The 21,437-nt window shown below is 41.8% G+C and overlaps 2 protein-coding genes across 4 annotated transcripts in view; one reads left to right on the top strand and one right to left on the bottom strand.

Annotated features, from left to right (window-relative positions):
• The first annotated feature begins 2,194 nt into the window (after positions 1-2,194).
• Positions 2,195-8,364, top strand: CALML4 (calmodulin like 4). The gene is made up of 5 exons (XM_083412355.1): positions 2,195-2,289; positions 2,420-2,450; positions 3,849-3,989; positions 4,935-5,123; positions 6,158-8,364. Exons 1-5 carry the CDS (start codon positions 2,287-2,289, stop codon positions 6,253-6,255), a joined length of 462 nt encoding a protein of 153 aa, XP_083268481.1. The 5' UTR covers positions 2,195-2,286; the 3' UTR covers positions 6,256-8,364.
• PIAS1 (protein inhibitor of activated STAT 1) overlaps positions 6,992-21,437 on the bottom strand; it is a 51,645-nt gene continuing 37,199 nt past the window's right edge. For all 3 annotated transcript variants that reach the window (XM_083412013.1, XM_083412015.1, XM_083412014.1), the window contains exons 7-14: positions 18,633-18,738; positions 17,827-17,900; positions 16,753-16,913; positions 16,407-16,537; positions 15,898-16,072; positions 14,015-14,157; positions 13,144-13,181; positions 6,992-11,912 (exon numbers count right to left, since the gene is read on the bottom strand). In XM_083412013.1, the coding sequence (XP_083268139.1) occupies positions 11,616-11,912; positions 13,144-13,181; positions 14,015-14,157; positions 15,898-16,072; positions 16,407-16,537; positions 16,753-16,913; positions 17,827-17,900; positions 18,633-18,738 (1,125 nt within the window). In that variant the 3' untranslated portion in view covers positions 6,992-11,615. The remainder of the gene's footprint in view (positions 11,913-13,143; positions 13,182-14,014; positions 14,158-15,897; positions 16,073-16,406; positions 16,538-16,752; positions 16,914-17,826; positions 17,901-18,632; positions 18,739-21,437) is intronic.

The following is a 21,437-nucleotide window of genomic DNA, read 5'->3' as shown; positions in this document are numbered from 1 at the left end:
ACGTCCTTGTTTTCACATACTGCATTTGTTCAGGTGCTGAGAGCAATTGTCCTAAGGCATTATTGATGCTTGTAAGGAAGATCCAAATGGTAGCCCTCCGCTCCCTAATAAATACAGGGCAAAATTCCCAGGAGATGTTATCCTTGCACAGTCACTATTCATCTCAACTGGTTTGTAATTAAAAAACAGCAACTTGAGGCCACCTGGGGCAGACCTAGTTGTCTCTCGCTCTGCCACCATTAACCATCTCTCCTGCCTTCGTGGCTAAGGCCCCCTCTGGAGAAAAACCTATTTAATCCTAGCAATGGTTTGGGCAGGGCTTTTTTTCCTAGGTACTCACTGCCCAGAAATGGCTTGAGGGACAGCCGAGTGGGGGAAAGGAGGTGGCACTTTGCACATGCTCAGCAGACCGCCACAGCCACTTCGGCCCTCACCTGAGGCTGTGGTGGCAGGGGGAGGCTGTTGCTGGGGCTACCCACCCTGCGAGGGACCTCCTCGCGAGGGCAGCGGCTGGACGTGCTCGGCAGCGAAATGCTGAGGTAAATGTAGAAGGTGCTAAGGTGACAGATGCAGAGCAGAAAGGGGGCTTTGCTTGGGTGCAAGAAGGGCAGGTGCAGCGGCTCCTGAGGCACCTATGGAAGGGAAGGGGAGGGAGAAGCCGGTTAGGGTGGGAGGCAGAGGCACCAATGGTGATGTAGAGGCCTCTGGTGTAGCTGCACCAACAGCAGCTTGTGCATCATCACAGCGAACAGCAAAGGGTGAATGACAGGACGTGTCTCAAGGTGAAAGACTTCTGGGAAAAGATTTATAATGAGTTGAAAAAAATGTTGAAAAATACATTTATTAAAAAACCAGAGGCCTTTCTACTTGGAATAATAGGATTGGAACTTCCTAAAAAAGATGCTAGATTGTTTTTGTATGCCACTACAGCGGTAAGATTGCTACTAGCTAAAAATTGGAAATCTCAAGAACTACCAGCAGTAGAAGAATGGCAGAAGAAGATGTTAGACTTTTTGGAGCTGGCCGACCTGACTGGGAGAATCCGCGATCAGAAAGAAGAGGAATATCAAGAAGATTGGAAGAAATGTAAACATTGTAATACAAACTTCAATAGAAGTCACTTGAAAGTATCAAAATAGCTTAGGATTAGAGTATGAATGTATTGTAAAACATTATGGATTTAGGACATGTTGAAAAGAAAGGAAGATAATTATTTGAAGGAGTTAATTTTATTAGAAAGAGGATATTGGAAAACTGTTACAAGGTGATTCAATGAAATTCAGATAGGGGGGGATCTGAGGAAGTCAGTTAACAATGATAATGAAATTGGGTCCTAGAGTAATATTGGTTCATATTTTTGTCTTTTTCTTTTATTTTTATTTTTTAGTAATGTCATGTCTTTTTCTTTGTGTGTTGTATTTGTAATAAATTTGGAAAATCAATTAAAAAAATGAAAAAAGGGTGAATGACAGCACCCTGCAAGGCCCCAGCAGGTGGGTGCCTACCGTCTCTGAGCGCATAAAGCTAGAAAAAGGTAGGAGGGGCAATTCAACACACACCCACACACCCAACTTTGGTTGAAGCCTGTGTGGAGAGTATTGGCTAGGTGTCACGAGAGGAGTGGCCAAGAGAAAGGGTACTGCGTTCTGGCACATTCCAGCAGAAAAAAAAGCATGATTTGGGGGACCAAATTTTTAAAGTGAGGCCTAAGCATCCAGGGGAATCTCTTGCCCTGCTTTCTTCTGCTGGAAGATTCATCCATGCTAACTGCTAGTGTTTGAGTGACCTCCGTGTGTCCTCCTGAAACAATCGCATTAAGCATTAGCAAATGGGCACTAGTTGGTATTTAAACACAGCATGAGGTGTCTTGAAATCTTTTTGGGATTACCAAGCCTTTGAGGCGCTCTATCATTTGGGGGATTCCAGGGTGGTAATTGCTGCTTTTAGCATGGTGGCATTTTCTAACAACTGTCACCCTTGTTTGTTTTTGTTTGTTTGTTTGTTTAAAAACACCTATGGAGAGGTGAAAAACAGCTTCTAGTAAATCGACATTTCCATGGCCTACTTACTGTCTGTTTAGTAGCTGCTGAAATCCAACACACAGCATGTCCTGTATCCATGACAGCAAAGAGTATTTATTACACCTGCTGCTTCTTGCTACTCGTCGGCACAGGTGGACTTTAGACCTCGACCATACTAAGTCAGACACAGAAGGCAAAGAGACTAGCAGGCTGGCAGGCAAAAGGAGTGGCACACCCCACTGAAAAGGACAATTAATACCCAACAATGGTGAATGAAGGGGGATGGAATCTAGCTTGTCTATGTGTGTTGGAGATGACTGGGAGGGTGATGTTTCTTGTTTTGCAGATTACAGTTTAATTTATCAAACTTTCCCTTTTGTTCCTTTTGTGTGTTGCAGGCAAAATTCCTGTCCCAAGATCAGATCAATGGTATGTACCTTTTAACAAAACACTCTTTGCAACTAATTAAATGTTCTTACCTTCTTATTGTGTGTGTCCTGCTCTGCCTTGGAAGAATGCCAAAGCAGATTTTGAGGAATTCCTTCTAACAAGTTTCTCGTCGAAGCACTGAGGAAGGTCATTCTTACTTAAGTCTTTAAAGTATCGGGGAAGCGAGTGCCCACATCTTCACTAGGTATCATGGCACCGAGGATGCCACCATTTAATGCAGGGTTTCCCAAACTTGGGTATCCAGCTGTTTTTGGACTACTTTCCATAATCCCTGACCACTGGTCCTGCTAGCCAGGGATTATGTGAGTTGCAATCTAAAAACAGCTGGAGACCCAAGTTTGGGAAACACTAGTTTAATGTCTTTGCAGTTCTTTATAGATGGCTTGTCTATTGATGCATCTGAAAGCAGCCCTGTATGGGGAAGTTTTTTAATGTCTGGTGTTTTACTGTGGTTTTATAATTTGTTGGAAGCTACCCGGAGTGGCTGGGGCAACCCAGTCAGATGGGTGACGTATAAATAATTACTACTACTACCTTAGAAACAGATAATAAAAGAAATAACTTCAGCTACCAAGAACCGCTGCCTGTTCTCAGCCACAAAGTCCTTGTTGATGTGAAAAGTTAAGCACAGCTTCACAGTGGTTCCTCTGCTTTTCAAAGGAAAAGTTGTTTTACCTTGAAATGGGTTAGCATTATATTATTGTTTTCCTGCCGTTTTGTCCAGTTGTTTTCCAAGTGTTGCTCATGCAGTGGTTATAGTAATCTGAAAAATATATATAATGAAATGATAGAGAGGGACTTTCACTATTCCTAGAAGGTAGCTATTGTTGTTGTTTAGTCGTGTCCGACTCTTCGTGACCCCATGGACCAGAGCACACCAGGCACTTCTGTCTTCCACTGCCTCCCGCAGTTTAGTCAAACTCATGCTGGTAGCTTCGAGAACACTGTCCAACCATCTCGTCATCTGTTGTCCCCTTCTCCTTGTGCCCTCCATCTTTCCCAATATCAGGGTCTTTTCCAGGGAGTCTTCTCTTCTCATGAGGTGGCCAAAGTATTGGAGTCTCAGCTTCAGGATCTGTCCTTCCAGTGAACACTCAGGGCTGATTTCCTTCAGAATGGAGAGGTTTGATCTTCTTGCAGTCCATGGGACTCTCAAGAGTCTCCTCCAGCACCATAATTCAAGAAGGTAGCTAGCGTCCATCATTTCTCTTTAGCACTGGAGTGCCCCTCTGGGGCCTCAGTAAGCATATATAATGGCCAGGGGTGATTATAGGAGTTGCAGTCCAGAAACATGTGGAGGGTCAAAGGTTACACACACTTTCTTTAGGATGTGTCAGTGAAACTGGGTTTCTTCCTCTCCTCCTTTTTCCCAACTAGAGTTCAAAGAATGTTTTTCTCTCTATGATAAGAAGCGTAAAGGCAAGATCAATGCCAGTGATCTCATCACTGTTATGCGCTGTCTGGGGAGCAGCCCCACCCCCGGAGAAGTGGCCAGGCACCTTCAGCTGCAGAAAGTTGGTAAGTAAACGGTAGGCATAGTCAGCGCTTTAATAAACACTCTCTAGCAAAGGCAGCCTGTACAAATTACTTAGATCCCACCCCAAATTTCTTGGTCAGGTGCTTCTTTCCAAGAGTTAGAGAGCTAGTGTGTTTTAATGCTGAAAGCAACATTAGCTAAGGTGATTCTCTCCTGCTATTTTGGAGTCAAATAATCATAGAATTTCAAAGTTGGAAGGGAGCTGAAGTTCTCTAGTCCAACCTCCTGCAATGCAGGAATCACAGCTCCGTAACCTCTGACAGATGGCCATCCAAACCCTTTTTTTAAAAAAGCTTCCAGTAGAGTCCACCACCTTCTGAGAGAGTCCATTCTACTGTCCAACCACTCTTACTGTCAGACAGTTCTTCCTAATGTTGAGTCAGAATCTCCTTTCTTGTCACTCGAATACCTACCCTCTGAAGCAGCAGAAAATAAGTTTGCTCCCTCTTTTATGTGACAGCCCTTCAGATATTGGAAGATGGCTATCATGTCTCCTCTCAGTCCCCCCTTTACCAGGCTAAACATCCCCAACTCCTTCCACTATTCCTCACAAGGCTTGGTTTCCCCACCACTGCCTGTTGAAACCCTATTATGTGAAATTCAGGAAAAAAAGTTTCCAACGTGCATCACTTTACACTTCTTTACTTTGAATTGCATTCAACATTTTAATGCCCAGTCAGTTTGGAGAGGTCCTTTGGGAGCTCCCATTTTCTCCTTACATCTGTGAACCACTTGGTGTCATTAGCAAACTTGCCCAGTTCACTGACCATCCCCAAGTCTTGGTAGTTTATGAACAAATTGAAAACCTCAGGTCCCAATGCTGATGAGCCATGATGGACTGCTTAATCCCCTCCTTCCATGGGGCCTGTTAGGCACAAGAAACCACCAATTCAAGCAGACTACCCAATCTTTCTTCTGGTTTCCAGACAGGACTGGAGAAATGGATTTTTCAACTTTCCTGACCATCATGTACAGGCAAATGCAGCAAGAAGATCCCAAGAACGAAATCCTCTTGGCCCTGTTGATGGCAGACAGGAAGAAGACGGGATTCATTTCAGTGGCAGAGCTGAGGGCCAAGTTGATGAATCTAGGAGAGAAACTGTCTAAGGAGGAAGGTAAAAAGTTCTTAGTGGAGAGATTCTCTCTTGGCTGGCATGCATTTCTGACGTGTCCCCTCAATCTTAATTTTGCCTCCAGCGAACAGGTTTTTTAAAAATAATATTGTATTGATCAGGAGTAATAGGTAAAGGGTGTACTTACTGTGTGAAGCAGAAACTCTCCAACAATTTCCAGGTTATCTACCATCAACCAGATGTTTCGTTGGACTACAACTTACATCAGCCCCTGACAGGAGTTGCAGTCCAAAGTATCTGGAGGACACCAGGTTGTGGAAAGCTGCTTCACAGAGTCTGACTTGAGAGTCGGTGTGGTATAGTGGTTAGAGTGTCAGAGTAGGACCTCAAAGACCAGAGTTCAACTCCCCAGTCAGCCATGAAGCTCACTGGGTGACCCTGGGCCAGTCACTGCCTCTCAACCTAACCAACCTCACAGGGTTCCTGAGATTAATTGAGAACCATGAACGCCACCTTGAGCTGCTTGGAAGGAAAAAGTGGGATATAAATACAATACATAATAGCAGCAACAACTGGTTATATTTAAAAGCATTTCCTTTCTATTGACATAGCCTTTTCTGAAATATCTCCAGTCCCCAGTTTGGTTAATTACTAAACTAATCCTATATTTAGGTTGCTCTCTCAGACCCCTTTGCTTTCCCATTTTCAAAATGGTACTTCTCTTAAGGAAGTTATCTAAATTAGCAGTGGCACTGACTCCCACACTTTTCTTGAGAAAACTGAGTTGACAGCACCAATGTAAATATATGGAGTACCAGAGAGACAGGCGGGTGAGTGGAATAGACACAAGTTGTCAATTTCTGAGACTAACAGGATTGGGAAGGAAAGCTGTTGGGCTTCTGCCTTTGCACAATGTAACCCACCTATTCCTTGAAATGGGAAAACTCCTTGGACCCACTGTAACATAGTTTCACACTTATTTCACACACAGGTGAAAAATAAAAAAGGTAGACAATAATCTAGATATAATGTACAACTAAACTGACATGCCACAATTACTGTGCAATTGTTTACAGTGGACAACCTCCTGAAGGAAGCCAAAGTGGGCCACAATGGAATAGTCAGGTATGAAGACCTGGTCCAATCCATCACTCTCCCTGTTGCCGACTACTGAATCATTAAGGAAGGAAACAGAAGGGCAACCGTCGTCCTTGTGGCTTGCAGTGCTCCTTCAGGTACTTGATGGAACTGGGATCTCTCCCACTTACTTGCCTTAAATGCTTTGTCTTTTGGAACCCTCAAAAATATATAGTAGAGATCCAATTTTTCCCAGGCCAAAGCGTTGGTTCAAACAAACCAGTGGAACTGGGCTTGTATAAAATGGACCACCTATTTCACTTCAATTTCAGTGTTTTAAAAACAAGGTGCCTAGGAATTTGGGTTATTTTTCAGTCCTGTGTTGGTGGGCCAAGAATTTTAAGGTAGCGTACAGGAAGAACTTGCAGGTTATGTACTAGGATTATTCAGCAGGGTTGTGTCTCCTGACCTTGTCAGGAGATGTGTGGTTATTTTCCCTGTATTGAGAAAGCCCATTCAAATCTTGTTTCAAAACAAGGTGGGCTTTAAAAACTAAACAAGCACAGCAGGTGCTGAGCAGCCACCACCCACACAACCAGTGGCTACCACTCTTGTCTCTGGGGGGCATGATGTACCAAGCCAAAAGACAGCCCCCAAGTTGAGCAGATCTGATTTAAGAGTACTTCCAGCACCCACTGGCAGAAATTGAGAGACAGTAGAGTCCAGTTGTGTCACATTTGCGCTGGTTACCTATAGGACTTCTCAACAGACATGCACACCTCCCTAAAAGCTTTCCTGCTGATGTAAATTTACAGTGTGCAAATTCTGCAACATTTATTCCAGAAGAGACAACGTAATAATGCTTTTTATTACATCTAAAGATGTTTTACATAAACAGGTAACATTCAGTAGGGTAAACCATTTTTTTCCAATGCATGTAATAAATATTTTCACTTGATACTTTTATACAAACTGACATTGGTCTACTATACATTTTATTTAAAAGCCACTTTTAAAACTTGTTTGGCATGCTGTATGGAAAACTAAGAGAAAGTTAAGGCAATGAATCACAGATCTGAGTTTATGGAATTAATAACTTTTTTAAAGTTTCTGCTTATTTACATATTGTTTTCCCTTTTGTTAATTAGAGCAACAAACAGCAGCACAAGCCGGGGGCCTCTGGCAGGTTCTCTCTCAATAAAAATCTAAGCTCTCATTGAAAGGAAAATAATAAAAACAAAGCAAGACATAATGTATTGTGAAAAAGAAAACACCCTGAAATGTTTAATGCAATGAAAAAGATTAACCACGTTAAAAAAAAACAAGGACTAGCTACAAGTTCAGTGGAAGGTTTCTAAAAGTGCCTTCTTCCAGGGGAGTATGGTATATGTTTGATAGGGATAAGAAAATCTGGGAATGCAGTTATGAAAATATTGCGAGACTTTGCAACAAACTGCTAGTTAAGTCTTAGCAAGGTTTAATTTGGTTTTGCTTTTAGGTAAAAACAACAACAACAAACTCTGCATCGAGTAATGCCCACAGAAGTGATTCAGAATCACTCTACCCCTGCTATTATACAAGGATCTTGCATCTGTGTGTACTTGTGTAGACACACACACACACTCACTCACTCACTCACTCCCCCAAAATTTTTGTACAAAGTGAGACACACATCCAAGCAGCACACATCCCTCTACTTCTCTTTTAGAAAAACAAGGACAAAAAAAAGTGAGCCAACAAGTTATGAAATGCAAGAAGTACACTTTCCATATTCAAATTTAACAGGATTTGTGTGTTAACTAAAAAAAAACACCCCTTAACTCCATGTTACTAAAAAAAAATCCTCTGCAATTCTTAAAAATTAGTATTTTAAAGAAACTGACAGACTGCAGGTAATGCCAAAATGGAACCTTTTCCCCATTAACTATTATTGTTGGCTAAAAAACAAAACAAACAACTTAAAACACACACACACTGATCAGGAAATAGCTTTTCAAAAGAGGTTCCCAGAATTAAATACATCAAAAATCCCCTCCCCAGCCCAAAACCCAAGTTAAGGGAGGCCAGGAAACACTATTCACTTTGAATTGGGAAGATTCATTGTTTTACTTAGTATGAAGGACAGGAGGAGCAGGAAGAGACATATAAAATGGTTTGCTACCTTAAATTTTCAAGCGCTCTCCACATTAAACATTAATTGACTGACCTTTGCTCTTTATGTGCCTTGTCTCATTTGTAATGCTTTTAAATGTCTCATTCCCAAACTGCAAGCGCAATGCCCACCCCTTACTGCCCACCGTGGTGAGAAGTGTCATTTACCTTATCAGAGAGAGAGAAACATGGAAACCCGTGGGCTCAATGTAGCAGGTACCTTTTTAATTTCACAATTAACTGGACTTAAAAAACCTGAACCAGTCCTAGAAGATTTCTAGTCTTACACAGTTCTAGATCTTTATCGAGCACCCACAGGCTAAGAAAGAGGATGGACAAAATCCTCCCCCGCCCCAAAACACCATTCAGGCAAGTCACACTGAAGATAATTGCACTCTCAGGCAGTTCCCGTTTACTGTAAAGCACAAGATTACTTCCAGCATTCAAACACACCAAACAGCACTGAAAGCAGAGTACGGCGTTCCTTGAAGCCTGACGAATTGTTGGAAAGTCTCCTAAAATCCTGACTTGACAGTTGTTTTGTCAGATGTAGAAAAATCTCGACAGACATGCAGATAAAAACCATTTGAGTTGCAGTAGATACATTTGGTGAGTAGGGGGGAGCCTTGTGTAGATGCTGTAGCCAAGTGCACACTACTTATATATGCTTGCATTGCATGACAATAAATGGGGCATAAATACACTCAATTGCAGCCCATCATCTGCATGCACTTGACTGTACCACATATTCCAGGTAACAATATAGGAAGATGCCTCATAATGAGTCAGACTATTGGTCCATATAGCTCAATATTGTCAACACTGACTGGTAGCAGCTCTCCAGGGTCCCAGGCAGGGGGCCTTCCCAGCTCTACATGTTGGCAGAGACTGAAGTTGGAGTCATCTGCATTCAAAGCAAGCTACAAGACCCATATCTTACAATGTATTTAGCAGGTGGTACCCAGACTCACGTTTAAGTGCCTGATAAAAAGCATTCACCTTAAGCTAAGAAGCAGAGCATCAGTTACAGGGTTTCATCAGAACACTTGTCAATTTTGACTCCTGCAACTACACTGTGACCAGACTTTCCAAAGTTAGCAAATCTCCTATTGTTTCAGTGTTTGGAATGATCCTTCTAATTGCAACAAAATGGGACCACATTTTATATTAAGTTGAGCCAGTTTCATTATACTTTTAAAAAAAGAAATCAGTTTCTGATGCCTCCAAGCTAGATTGAACTTAGAAAGGATTCCTCTTTTGTGTTCCTTTTATTTAGATTTTACTGACATTTAATAAATTATAAACTAGTCGAAGGAAACATTTCAGCCAGACAGTAATGGAATTCACATGCATGAAACAGACACACTGAGACACACACACAGAGAGATCTATAAATACATATATACACACACATATACATATGAACAAACATTTTAAAAATTCAAGTCAGCTTTTAAAATGGCGAAGGGGACATTTGAAAACCCACTTAGAACATTTATACTGTCTCTCAATTAGTTGAAAAGAAATGATTGTTTCCTATTAAAAAGTGGTGGCTTGATATCAATGCAAAGTTTATCTTAAAAACGATTTTGAAAACAAAGCTGGGGGGACAAGATATACTAACTTCTGCAGCTATGGTTTAAAGAAATCGCTAACATGGTCTTTGATAAAGTATAGCAAAAAAAGAAAAAACCACTACCAACCCTGCTACCTCCCTCCTTCCTATCCATTCCTGATTTGTTGTAAACCTAGATTTTTAAAAGCTAGCTATAAAGTATTTTCACAGCAGAGAACAGATCTGCACTCCAATGAGGGCTCTGGGATACATCAACATGGCTGCTTGGCCCTCCCCTTCTTTCTCCCATGTACTATGAACAGTTTCCCTTTCTCTCTATTTACATGTTCTGTCATTTAGTAAAAAAGGAAGAGTTTAAATAATCCCCAAGCTGGAAAAGACTCTTTCCTAACTAATCATACAGGTTTCAAGGTAGTGGGGGGGGGGACCCACAAACATTAAAGGGGAATAAAATATAGTTTCACATGCTCAGTCAGAAGAAGCCAAAATCATTCAATAATTATTTTGAAGCCAATAAGCAGGTAGGGGGATGGATCACCCTCAAGATTTTAACAAATTTTGGTAAATTTGAAGGAAAGGGAGAAGGACTTTGAACTTAAAAAAAGAGTTGTGTGGGGTTCGGCCACTAATATAGCCCAATCTGATGTAGGTTTGTTCTGAAGCACAAGTGCGTAGGATTGGAGCCTATAGTTCAAATATGCTTGCAGAAAGGACTCTGGCATGCTATTTGTCATTATCCTCTGCAAAATACATCTTTTTCAAATTATATCATCTCATTTAAGTCCTGATAGCACAGTACAATGTAGGAGTTTCACAAAAGAGATTTTTAAAGTCCCGGGGAAGGAAGTTTGAGTGTTAGGCCAATGTCGAATGACCTCAAGAAAGCAAGTCTTTAACACAGAACATTTAACATACAAGAAAGGGTCACCAATGCCTTTATGGCAACAGGATTTTAAGAAGCCATTTTGCCTCATGCAAAAGCGGAGAGACCTTCCAATGGTAATGCTTCAACATGCAGGAGTGTGGGTATTTTCCCCCCCGTGAGGAGAACTGATGAACACACAAACAGAACAATATGGTGTCTGGTGAAGGAACAAGGAAGGTTCCGAACAGATGTTCAGAACCAGAAGGAAGAGCTGAAAGAACATTCCAAGAAGCCACACAACCAGTTTAGCAGGCAGAGAATGCTGTGGAATTGACATAAATTACAAAGAAAGAGAGAGGGCCTGATCCACTGGCACAAGACTAATTCATTTCAATGGTACTTGTGCAGAAAAATATTCCCAGAGGATTGTGCCCTAAGGAGGAAAACCATTCCCTCCAGTTATTGTGGGTGCCATCTGTCTTCCCTGGAACTAGAAGCCTCCCAGAACTTTTCAAAGCTTCAATCACTCCATTACTTTTCCATTAATATCACTGTGAAGAAACAAAGTGATGCAGTTAAAAATCAAAGCCTTAAAACAAACGAACACTCGAGACAGAAAGGGTGGTGTAAAATCTTCCGTATCCAAAAATCTAGGTTGGGAGCTTTTGTCATTTTTTTTACCAGTCAAACCATATTTTGTTTATATACAAAAGTACAACTGAAAATATAGTTTTGTTCTCTGTACATATCTTAATATTTTTTTTCCCTACAAAAAGGAAAAGCTCGTCTGCATTTCTAAACAAAATAAGATAAAACAAAACCCCAGATCTCTCCTCTAGCTAGTCCAGTGAAAACTCAACAAGATTCAGTCCAAGGAAATGATATCCGGCATGACGCCAAAGAGAGAGGCTGGGTCTGTGTTACTTCTGTTGGCCACGGGGTGGCCATGGGTCTCTCGCAGGCTGTTGGAGGACACGAGGCTGCTGTTGCTGCCGCTGTTGCTGCCGTTAGTGGCTGGAAGGGTGGCACTCCCTCCTGCGTTCAACTGATCCAGGAACATCTGAGACGAAGCATAGGGGAAAAACCGGGAGTGCAAAAGTTCTGGGTCATCTGAAGCAGACACGGCGGCGGCTGCAGCGGCCAGAAGAGAAGTGCTATAATGCTGGAGATGTGAAGGAGGACAAAGGGCAGCTGTGAGGCACTGGAGAGCAGGTTTTAATAAACGGTACTCATGCATGTTTTTGCTACTACTCCACTGTTTTTATTTCACGCCCTTCGCCGTAAGGGTGGGTTGCAGCAATATGCTCACACAAGTAAAAAAAGCAAAACCAGCACAGTATAGATAAGACAAAAGAGGTGGGTTCACAAGGGTTAAAAGGCCAGGGGGCTACAGGTCAATAAAGAGGGGATTCCAAGTACTTATGGGCAGCTCAGTTTCTTTCCAGAACTGCCACTGTTACAGGCTACAGGTACCATGTAATAGTATCTGCTTCACACTTGTAAGAAACCTGTATTTTAATATAGCAGCACCTACACTTTGGAACTCCCTGCCGACTGACATCAGGGCCGGTGCCCTCACTGTATTCTTTTTGACACCCACTAAAAACATTTTTGTTTTGGCAAGCCTACTCAGACATGTAGGATGTTGGTGCATGTTTTAAACTGGTTTCTGATTGTTGCCGATTTTGTTTTATTTTTGAACGTTTCAAACTGCTTTTACTGATTTTACTATTGTAAACCGCTTTGATACAATTTATACACTCAAGCTGTGTATAATTTTTTTGAAATAATAAAATAATAAATAAAAGGGTCATCAAAACTCCTGCATGCAGATCACAGGCATGTTGGATTTGTTGGGTGCAGTAACTGGACACAGAACCGAGTGCCCCAAGAGTACTGGTTTTCTGCAGTAACGCTCTAGGAAAAAGGTCAGGCTCAAGGTTTCACTGAGAGGATTACTGAAATCAGAGGAGGCAGTATAATGGGGAGGAAGTGAGACCTTGACTGTGGGGAGAAGCCCCACTTCCTATTTACTGGACTTTACTGGCAAAATGCACGCAGAGTCCTTTAGCATTTCCTCAAGGAAGAAAAAGACCTGAATGCTTTTTAAAAAACAAGTTAAATGTTCAGTTTTAAGCAATACTTTTGCAGTGCAATCCCAGTTGTGCAGGCTTGCTCCCCTCAGTGATGGAAATCAATGCTAGAATAATGTATTCTGGCAAAGATATTCTAGCACATCAAAAATAATTTATAATACTGCCTGGTGGTTTCAGCCACTTGACATTTTCAATTTGGGATACTGTATTAAGAAGAAATTCTCCCTATATTGGATCAAAACTATTCCCCTTTGTGACTGTTCTAGAACCATTTCCTGCCTCCCATTAGCAGCTTACCTGATTGTCTCCTGGTAAGAAAGAGAAGAAATCCAGTCCTATGAAAAAGGCAAAATGAAACAGGTTCATTTTCTCAAAACACCCCCCCCCCAAAAATCAAACAGCTTTAAGCAGAATATAGCACAGATCCTCATCACTCTTGCTTAGCCTCCAGCCTTCCTCAAACAGTGCTTCTCTTAAACTAACCTATGCAAAATTATGTCAGGAAAAAGAAAAATATGTTATGCTGGGTTTTTTGCTATAAACCTTTGGTGACAGGCCTTGTGAAGCCATGAAAAGGGGCCAAACCTTGTAGGGCCCATGCTCTGTACACCTTAGATTGTGGGCTCAACCCCCAACACCATCAGTTTAAAAGGACATTAGTAGCAAGGTTGTGAAAGGCTCCATCACTCAAGGCAAATACTTCACACTCAGTAATGTGGTGGCTGCTTCTCTACTACTAATTACGGTAACTAATTCAGTTTATATTCCACCCAAAGAAGCCCAGGGCAGCAAACATATCAATAATATGAAATATGTTTAAAAGCCTTCTGAAAACAACTGAAACATTCTTAAACAGTTAAAATATCCAAACAGTAATTTCAGGTATTACTATTACAGTGGTACCTCGGGTTACATACGCTTCAGGTTCCATACGCTTCAGGTTACAGACTCCGCTAACCCAGAAATATTGCTTCAGGTTAAGAACTTTGCTTCAGGTTGAGAACAGAAATTGTGCTCTGGTGGCGCGGCAGCAGCAGGAGGCCCCATTAGCTAAAGTGGTGGTTCAGGTTAAGAACAGTTTCAGGTTAAGTACAGACCTCTGGAACGAATTAAGTACTTAACCCGAGGTACCACTGTATCTATGATGTTTGTCCTGTCAGAAACCTACCTTGGAGGTCGTAAGGCATGGGTGTCATATGGAACGGGTGCCTGTAGTCTTGTATAAGTGACGTGTTGATGTAGCTTGTGTCAACAGCCGGAAGGCTCGGGGTTCTTGAAACAGGAGAGACTTGATGCGGCATACTTGAAATGCTAAGAAGCAGAAGCAGAAGCCTGAGTTTAGAAGATGGGGCCTGCAGACTCCTCCTGCAGTATCCCAGACAGACAGAACCTGGGGTTCAGAGCTGGGCATATGTGGTCTTTCATAAAAGACAGCTCCTTTCACTTCATGCTTTCTGACAAATGCTTGATGCAGCTAGATTTTTCATATATACTACTGCCACTGAGGTTCTCTTGCAAAGTCCTTTTCACCCTGCCTTTTGCTTTTGCACCTCCTGCTTGCCATCCTGATGCCCACAATTCAGAACATAAGAAGGGCCTGCTGGATCAGGCCAATGGCTCACCTTGTCTAGCATCCTGTTGATGTATGTAACCCTCATGAATGATTTCTGCAGCACAGGCCTCTGCCAAACATTAAGTGCAGGGAGGGGAGAACCTAAGAGCTCTTTCACGTGCTTCTGTTTCCAGAACTGGGGCTGGTGAAGGATTTGGTCACCTGGGGGCAATTTTTATTCACCAGAAAGGGACAGGTGAGCAAGCAATGGCAAGCTCTTATGCACAGCTCAGAAATGAAATACTTGAAGATATCTGAGAGCACCTCTGAAGGCTTGGGGTTCAAATCTCACTTGGTTTTATACTCCCAGCCTCCTTTAAGTATTCCGGCAACTGGAAACGGGCACTGTAATTTCAGCAAGGTAGGGGTAGAGGCAGGGAGTGAACTAGTTCAGACTTCCTGTTTATAGAAACTCAAGACAAAAAGCCACACATAACAGAAACCACCCCCCTCCCTCATGCAACTTAGCCATAAAAGACTCTGTACAGTTAGTTCATCCTTAAAGGCAATTTTTTGAAGTAGGATATTTCCACGCTTCCCAAAACAAAATATACAGTGGTGCCCCGCAAGACGAATGCCTCGCAAGACGGAAAACCCGCTAGATGAAAGGGTTTTCCGTTTTGGAGGTGCTTCGCAAAACAAATTTGCTATGGGCTTGCTTCGCAAGACGAAAATGTCTTGCGATTCCTGGGGTTTTTTTTTCCGCTCCCCACCCCCTTTTTCTAAGGCACTAAGCTGCTAATAGCCTTTTAGCAGCTAATCCGCTAATCCCTTAAGCCTTTAATAGCCGCTAATAGCCGCTAAACCGCTAATAGCGCTAATCCGCTAATGGGCTTGCTTCGCAAGACGAAAAAACCGCTAGACGAAGAGACTCACGGAACGGATTCTTTTCGTCTTGCGAGGCACCACTGTATTGTTATATTAAATACACTCATGCCAATACCCTATTGTATTTTGATTAGCTAATCACCTTGGTTACAATGTCAGAGGTGTCATCTAGCTTCCACAATTGCCCCAATACTTGTTATAGGTCCAGAAACTGTACTGCCTCAGGGAAATTCTCAATTATTATTTGTTGTAAAAATGCATTGGATACAGGTTTTTTTGCCAGAACCATAACAACTTTCTTTCTTATGGGAAAAAGAAGCAACAGAAGGGTCACATTTGCCATTAAAATGCCACTGACCGCATTCCATGTTACTCATAATCAGAACACGCCTATTGAAATTAATGGATCTGACTGACCAAGGTCCATTAATTTCAGAGAGTCTTCTCGGAACATAACTTCAGCTGAATGCAATCCAATGCTTTTAAGTTGAAAGGTTTTGATGGCTTACAAGTTCCATGAAATGAAACAGTGAGCTCTGCCTACACAGCATCACATCGAGGGCTCTGAGCTGCAGCCCACCACTTCCCAGGGCAGCTAAGTGTCTCCTCACCTCTTATTGTTAATGGGTGATGCAGGAGACAGGGAAGGGCAGCTCCTCTTGGCCGATGGCTCCTCCTCTTCTTCATCCGATGAGCTGTCAATGGTTAAGTCAATCACCTCAACTTTCTTATTTTTGCTTGACTGATGAGAGGACACTTGATGATCCACAGAAGAACTTAAGCAACCTAGAAAGAGACCAGTCCAGTGCTGAAGTCCCAATTGGTAATTGCAACGTGTGTGTGTGTGTTAAAATACAGTTAAACAGCCATACGATGCTGGGGGCTGAAAGGAGTTGTAATCCAAAACATCTGGAGGTCTCCAAATCAACCCAAAGCTGATCTAGATAATCAACCTGTTCCAGAACAGTGTGCCTCAAGAGGACTTGATAGCATTGTAAGGTCTGCACTTAGGAATTACACACTTACAAAGCACCAAAATCATGAGCCAGAACAAAGAGGAGAAAATGAAAAAGTCAGAAAGCGGGAGCAACAGTTTAGCAAATAGACTTCAGTAACTCACCTTCCACTCCATTAAAAGATGCAGTCACCTCTTGTGCCTCTTTTTTTGATCTCATAGGAGCCCAGGTTCCATCTTCCTTAAACTGAATTTCATCACAATCTGTGCAGTATTTCAAGATTTCCATAAACAACCTATTAAAAAAGAGCCTCCTTAGAAATTCACCCAGAAAGCATGGAGGAATTTGCACATAAGGAACATTCATGCTTCTGAAATCCATCAGAGGTGGCAAAAACACACAAGCACAACTTTAGTGGTTTCAGACCTTTACAAAAAGGGCAAAAATATTTCCAGACACATTACTTGCTTCACTATACCCAGCTTTTACTGGCTTCCAAAAAGTACTTACCCATCAATTATTAGGTGTTCGTAAGGAGCTTTGTTGTCGCACACAGGGCAAACCCAGGTGGGTTTCTTCTCATTCATTTGAATATACAAAGTGGCATCAAAGCACTGCAGATGTGAACAAGTCAGGGACCTGCAGGGTATCGCCAGCCGCATTTTACCAAGCTATTAAAATAAAAAGCAAAAGCATTCTTTTTATGCCATGATTTACAAAAAAAGAACAAAGGACTCTGCTTAAGAGAGGTGCATTTTTAAATCATATAACTCCAGGTAAGTCAAGCAAAAGATTCAGGTTACACATAAGAGTGGAAGGCACACTCTCCTTCCATTGTCTGCATGAGTAGCAATCCAGTCCACCTCCCCAATATGATCTTCCCAGTGGAGTCTCTTTGATCAACACCTCTGGTGTAAATATTGTCCAATATCTCAAGTCACAATTTGGTCCAAGTCCTATTTCAAAAACCATACACTACAGAACCATTTTCACAGCCTCAGAGTTCACAGGTTTCATCTCTGGGATTGTGTGCTCTGATTGAGAAAAATACCTCTCACCTCTGTAAAGCAACTTACAGAATTATCAGTCACATTCAGCATGAAGAAAGACAGCCTCTGATACATCTAAGCTAAATTATCTGTCCCATTTACAAGTCAAGAACTGGCAATGATGCCCCACTATCAGGTAGCAGGAAAATGAGGTTACTTTAGGACAGGGTTGGCTACCCTTTGGGTGCGCCCCCCCCCCCAAATGTTGCTGGACTGCAACGTCCAGCAAGGGGCACATCAACTTGGACAAGGCTGTCTCTGACATTCACAGTGGAAAGAGATCCTTCCTGCTAAAGTTTGACTTGAAACATTCTGCCCCATTTTATAGGCAGCTGAGGCTGACAAGAGCTGTAGGCTATGGGAGACTGCTCCATACCAATTACCTGGCCTTCTCAGAAGAGGATATTGCCAGTTTCAGACTTCTGCCCTTATGAACACCAAGACCCTTTGCATCAATTAACTTTGGGTTTTCAACTTCTATTCAAATTGGCATTGCTACAGCAAATAAAGCCACTTTAGGGAAGTTAAGACTTACTGGGCATAGAAGAGAAACTCTTAAGCTGGTTGTTGCTATTTCACTGTCAGGATCTGCAGTTAGTTTCTCTTTGACTGTCAAGGAAAGAAGAAATGGGGGTGGGGAGAGGAACAGAAAAACTATTAAAAGGTCCATCAGGCACATTGGTTAACAAGGCTGGAAAGATCAGCAGCACAGGAATCCTAACTGGAGAAACCATCACTTGCTGTAGGTGAAGTTCTGCCACCTTAGAAGCCCCAAGATCAGCTGGCAGGTGGAAGAACAGCAAGACACCAGGCACCGACCTTTCACCCATGGGATACTGAAGGTGGGAAAGGGAGAGAAAGTCATGGAGGCAGAAACGGTCCTAGACTGAGACCAACTAATGAGCAAAAGGAGGGAAAGGTCTGGAATGAACACCAACCCAGAAAGAACTATAAAGCATCTTGCGGCACCTAAGAGACTAGCAAATTCATTATACCAGAGTCCACTTCATTGGCTGCATAAAGGGTAGTCCTAAATCCAGAACACACACTCAAACATTCACTTCCAAGATTCAGCAACCCCCCAAAAACAGCATGCAGACCAGCCCACTCCAGTTCAGGAGGCTTTATATTCTGAGGTTTTTTCTTTGCAAAGGAAACTTAAGAGCTGGGCTCCAAAGAAACAGTGGACCCCAGATGCGGCAGAATTATCAGAGCGTGGAGAGAACCTTCATTCTGGACACCTTGAACATTTCAAGCCCTCATCACAAATGTCAGCATTAACTATCACTTTGTCTATCAATCTGGACATTTATATTAGGAATATGCATGAAGTGGACATACTTAGTGCTCTAGAATGATCAGGATTCCTGATGCCTTTCGCTCGTAACCTCTGCAACAGGACTGTAGAAGACAGTTGCTTGACAAGGTAGACCGCCATAGAATAATTCTGAATAGAAAAAAAGCAAGAACAAATGAGAATCAGCTTGGCCAATGAGCATGCGTCTTATTTTAATGTGTCCAAATCCCACCCACCCACGTTTTTTCAGCCCTCAGGAACCAGAGGCAAAATTCACTGGCAGCGTGTGTAACACAACTCTCATTTATGTCTACACAGTTCCAGCAGCGGGGGAAATGGCAGGCGCTTTTACTTTTTTGCTCAGGGTCGAAAGACAGAACTTGTGTGAAAAATCAGGATAAGAGTAGGCATGCCCTGCATGAACCTTATCAACTCACAGTTGGCAGTGAATTTGGAACAAGAGAACACCAAAAAAAGTACGTCCAAATGAGACTTACTATCGCCCAATGATAATAATATTGCAATGACTAACTCAACAATTGTGGCCATTAGGGAAACTCAGCATGTTCCCCTTCCCCACTCCAAAATCTACCAACTGATCACAGTTAGGCAGGCAGACAGAACAATGGCATACTGAAGTCTTTGGAGAAGACATAAAGGCATAAGGTGTAAGTACAGTTACAAGCATATCACAAATGTAAAAGAAGCTTTAAAAATACAATATATTCCTATAAAAACACTTTGTAAAAAAAATTAACAACAATCAAGGGCAAAACAAGCCCATTATCTCTAATAACATTTAAAACATAAAGTTATTTTATATTTTATAATGTGCTTCGGAAAGATATTCTTGTACCAGCAGATGCAACACTAACATTGAACAATGTAAAAACTGTGGTTTACAAACAGCTTCAAAATGTATTGGCACTGACAGCAAAGTTAATTTAAACATCTCTTCAATGTGGGGGAATTAAAAAGTAAATCTGTTACATCAGAAACAAAGTAATAAATATATTGATTTACTCCAAATGCAAGCCTGCTAGCACTGTCTTACAGAATTCCTATGCTGTAAATAGTGACTATATGGAAAATGATTTGTAACGTCAAAGAAGAAATTGGCAGTTTCATTTATTTATTATCTATATCTGCCATTCTTTTTGGCATAAACATCTAAAAATAATTTGGCTACTCTCAGAATACAACAGAAGCGAAAAATAAAATTATCTATTCAGCTAATCCAAATACAATAAGCAGATGGTACAGAAACATCCACTTCCAAAGTAGAAAAACCTATATACGTCACCACCATTTAACAATGTCAATGAATAGATTGTCAGGTGAACAAATCAATTTCTCTTCGAATTCACCTATATAAAATTAGCCAATTCTGAAGCCATGGACATCACAGTACTCTTAGTTTGCCAATTACATTTTCCAGAAAACAGAAAAACCTGATTCTTCAAGAGACTCGGCTATTGAGGCAAGCTGGTATGTTAGTGGGTTCCTATCGTCACTCCTTCTGTTCAAGATGTTGGCTGTGATGACATTCCATTAAAGGAGGCATTGAATTTTTAGTGATGAAGTCGAAAAGTTTATTTACTTTTAAAGCTTGTGTTCCACAGATTGCCCCAATAAAGACAGCTGAAGATGCTGATTTCTTATCAAAATATGTGTGCACCTTATTGGCTTTCCCACCTTTCTGTTGTTGGTGTGCTCCTCCTCCCCCTGTGTATGCTATGAAAGTTTGACCAACAGTGCATTGCTCTGTGTAGCAGAAATTACTTTTAAACTCCAAACAAGCTGTCTTTGCTAGAGACATTAGAGCTAAATCTCCTGCTGCCCAGCCTGAAAGCCTCAAAATGAGTTGAAAGCAGAGGAGGGTGATAGCGGTTAATTTAAAAAAATTAACCTGGGGACTCAGGGCTGCCTAGAAGCTACATCCTCTGATCTAAAAGCCTTGTTCTCCTGAGCTCAAATCTCTCAAGGCAAGGGTCTTTAGAAGCACAAAGGATCCTGCTGGAATCTGAATCCAATTCTGTCCAGCTTTATGATTCCACAATTGTAGATACCATTGCTTTTTTTAAAAAAAGAAGTGCCAGATATAACAAACTCATACCTTTATTTATTAAGCATTGCTTAGTATGTTATTAAAAACGTTTTCCCCATCAAACTTGTAGAGGGCTACATGTTTATTTAATGCTTCAATTAGGGCAAAAGACAAGAGCTGCTAATTAACAGCATTATTTACTGACAGCTTGAATCTACAGAGCGTGGAACTTGCCCACAGCAAGTTTTGATGCAAATTTTGGGGGGTGGGGGAAGAGAAGTCACATGGCATAGAAGCTGGAACAAGGTTATTATGCCTTTACCTGAATTAGGTTGATCCAGACTGGAAATCTGTGTTTGAAAGTCTCAGATGGTATTGCAAATACTAACATCCACTAACATCTACAACAGACCTTGTAGAATTAATTACAAGTTCCGGAAGGCAATCATGTTTTGAGTCTTGTGGCTACCAGACTGAATGTGCCATGCAGCTCTATGACCCTTTAATTTATGTGGGGGCTCTAAATGTTAACTGCATGGAGTCAAGCAATGGCATTGAGATTGCTTCTTCTTTTGCTTACAGTAAATCTTTGGAAATCCAATATTGACATCCTTTCTCCATCTCTTTATCTCAGCTTTCTGTTTCTCAATCAAGGACCTACAAAGCCTTATGTGGCTCAGACCCATTAACTCAAGGACTGCCTCTCCCCATATGAACCAACCTGGAACCTGCAATCGACATCTGAAGCCCTTTTCTGTGGACTTCCATGGGAGGTCCAGAGGGTGACAACAAAATAATGGGC

Source organism: Podarcis tiliguerta (genome assembly GCF_965153285.1).
Source record: "Podarcis tiliguerta genome assembly, chromosome: 14".
Classification (NCBI taxonomy): domain Eukaryota; kingdom Metazoa; phylum Chordata; class Lepidosauria; order Squamata; family Lacertidae; genus Podarcis; species Podarcis tiliguerta.
Note: the sequence above shows the minus strand (reverse complement) of the source record. Positions and strands in the feature narration are given on the sequence as shown.

Bases quoted from the DNA above. Each gene is read 5' to 3' on its own strand.
- CALML4 (XM_083412355.1), top strand. The intron at 2,451-3,848 runs GTATGTACCTTT...TTTCCCAACTAG, and splicing joins GTCCCAAGATCAGATCAATG to AGTTCAAAGAATGTTTTTCT. The intron at 5,124-6,157 runs GTAAAAAGTTCT...AATTGTTTACAG, and splicing joins GAAACTGTCTAAGGAGGAAG to TGGACAACCTCCTGAAGGAA.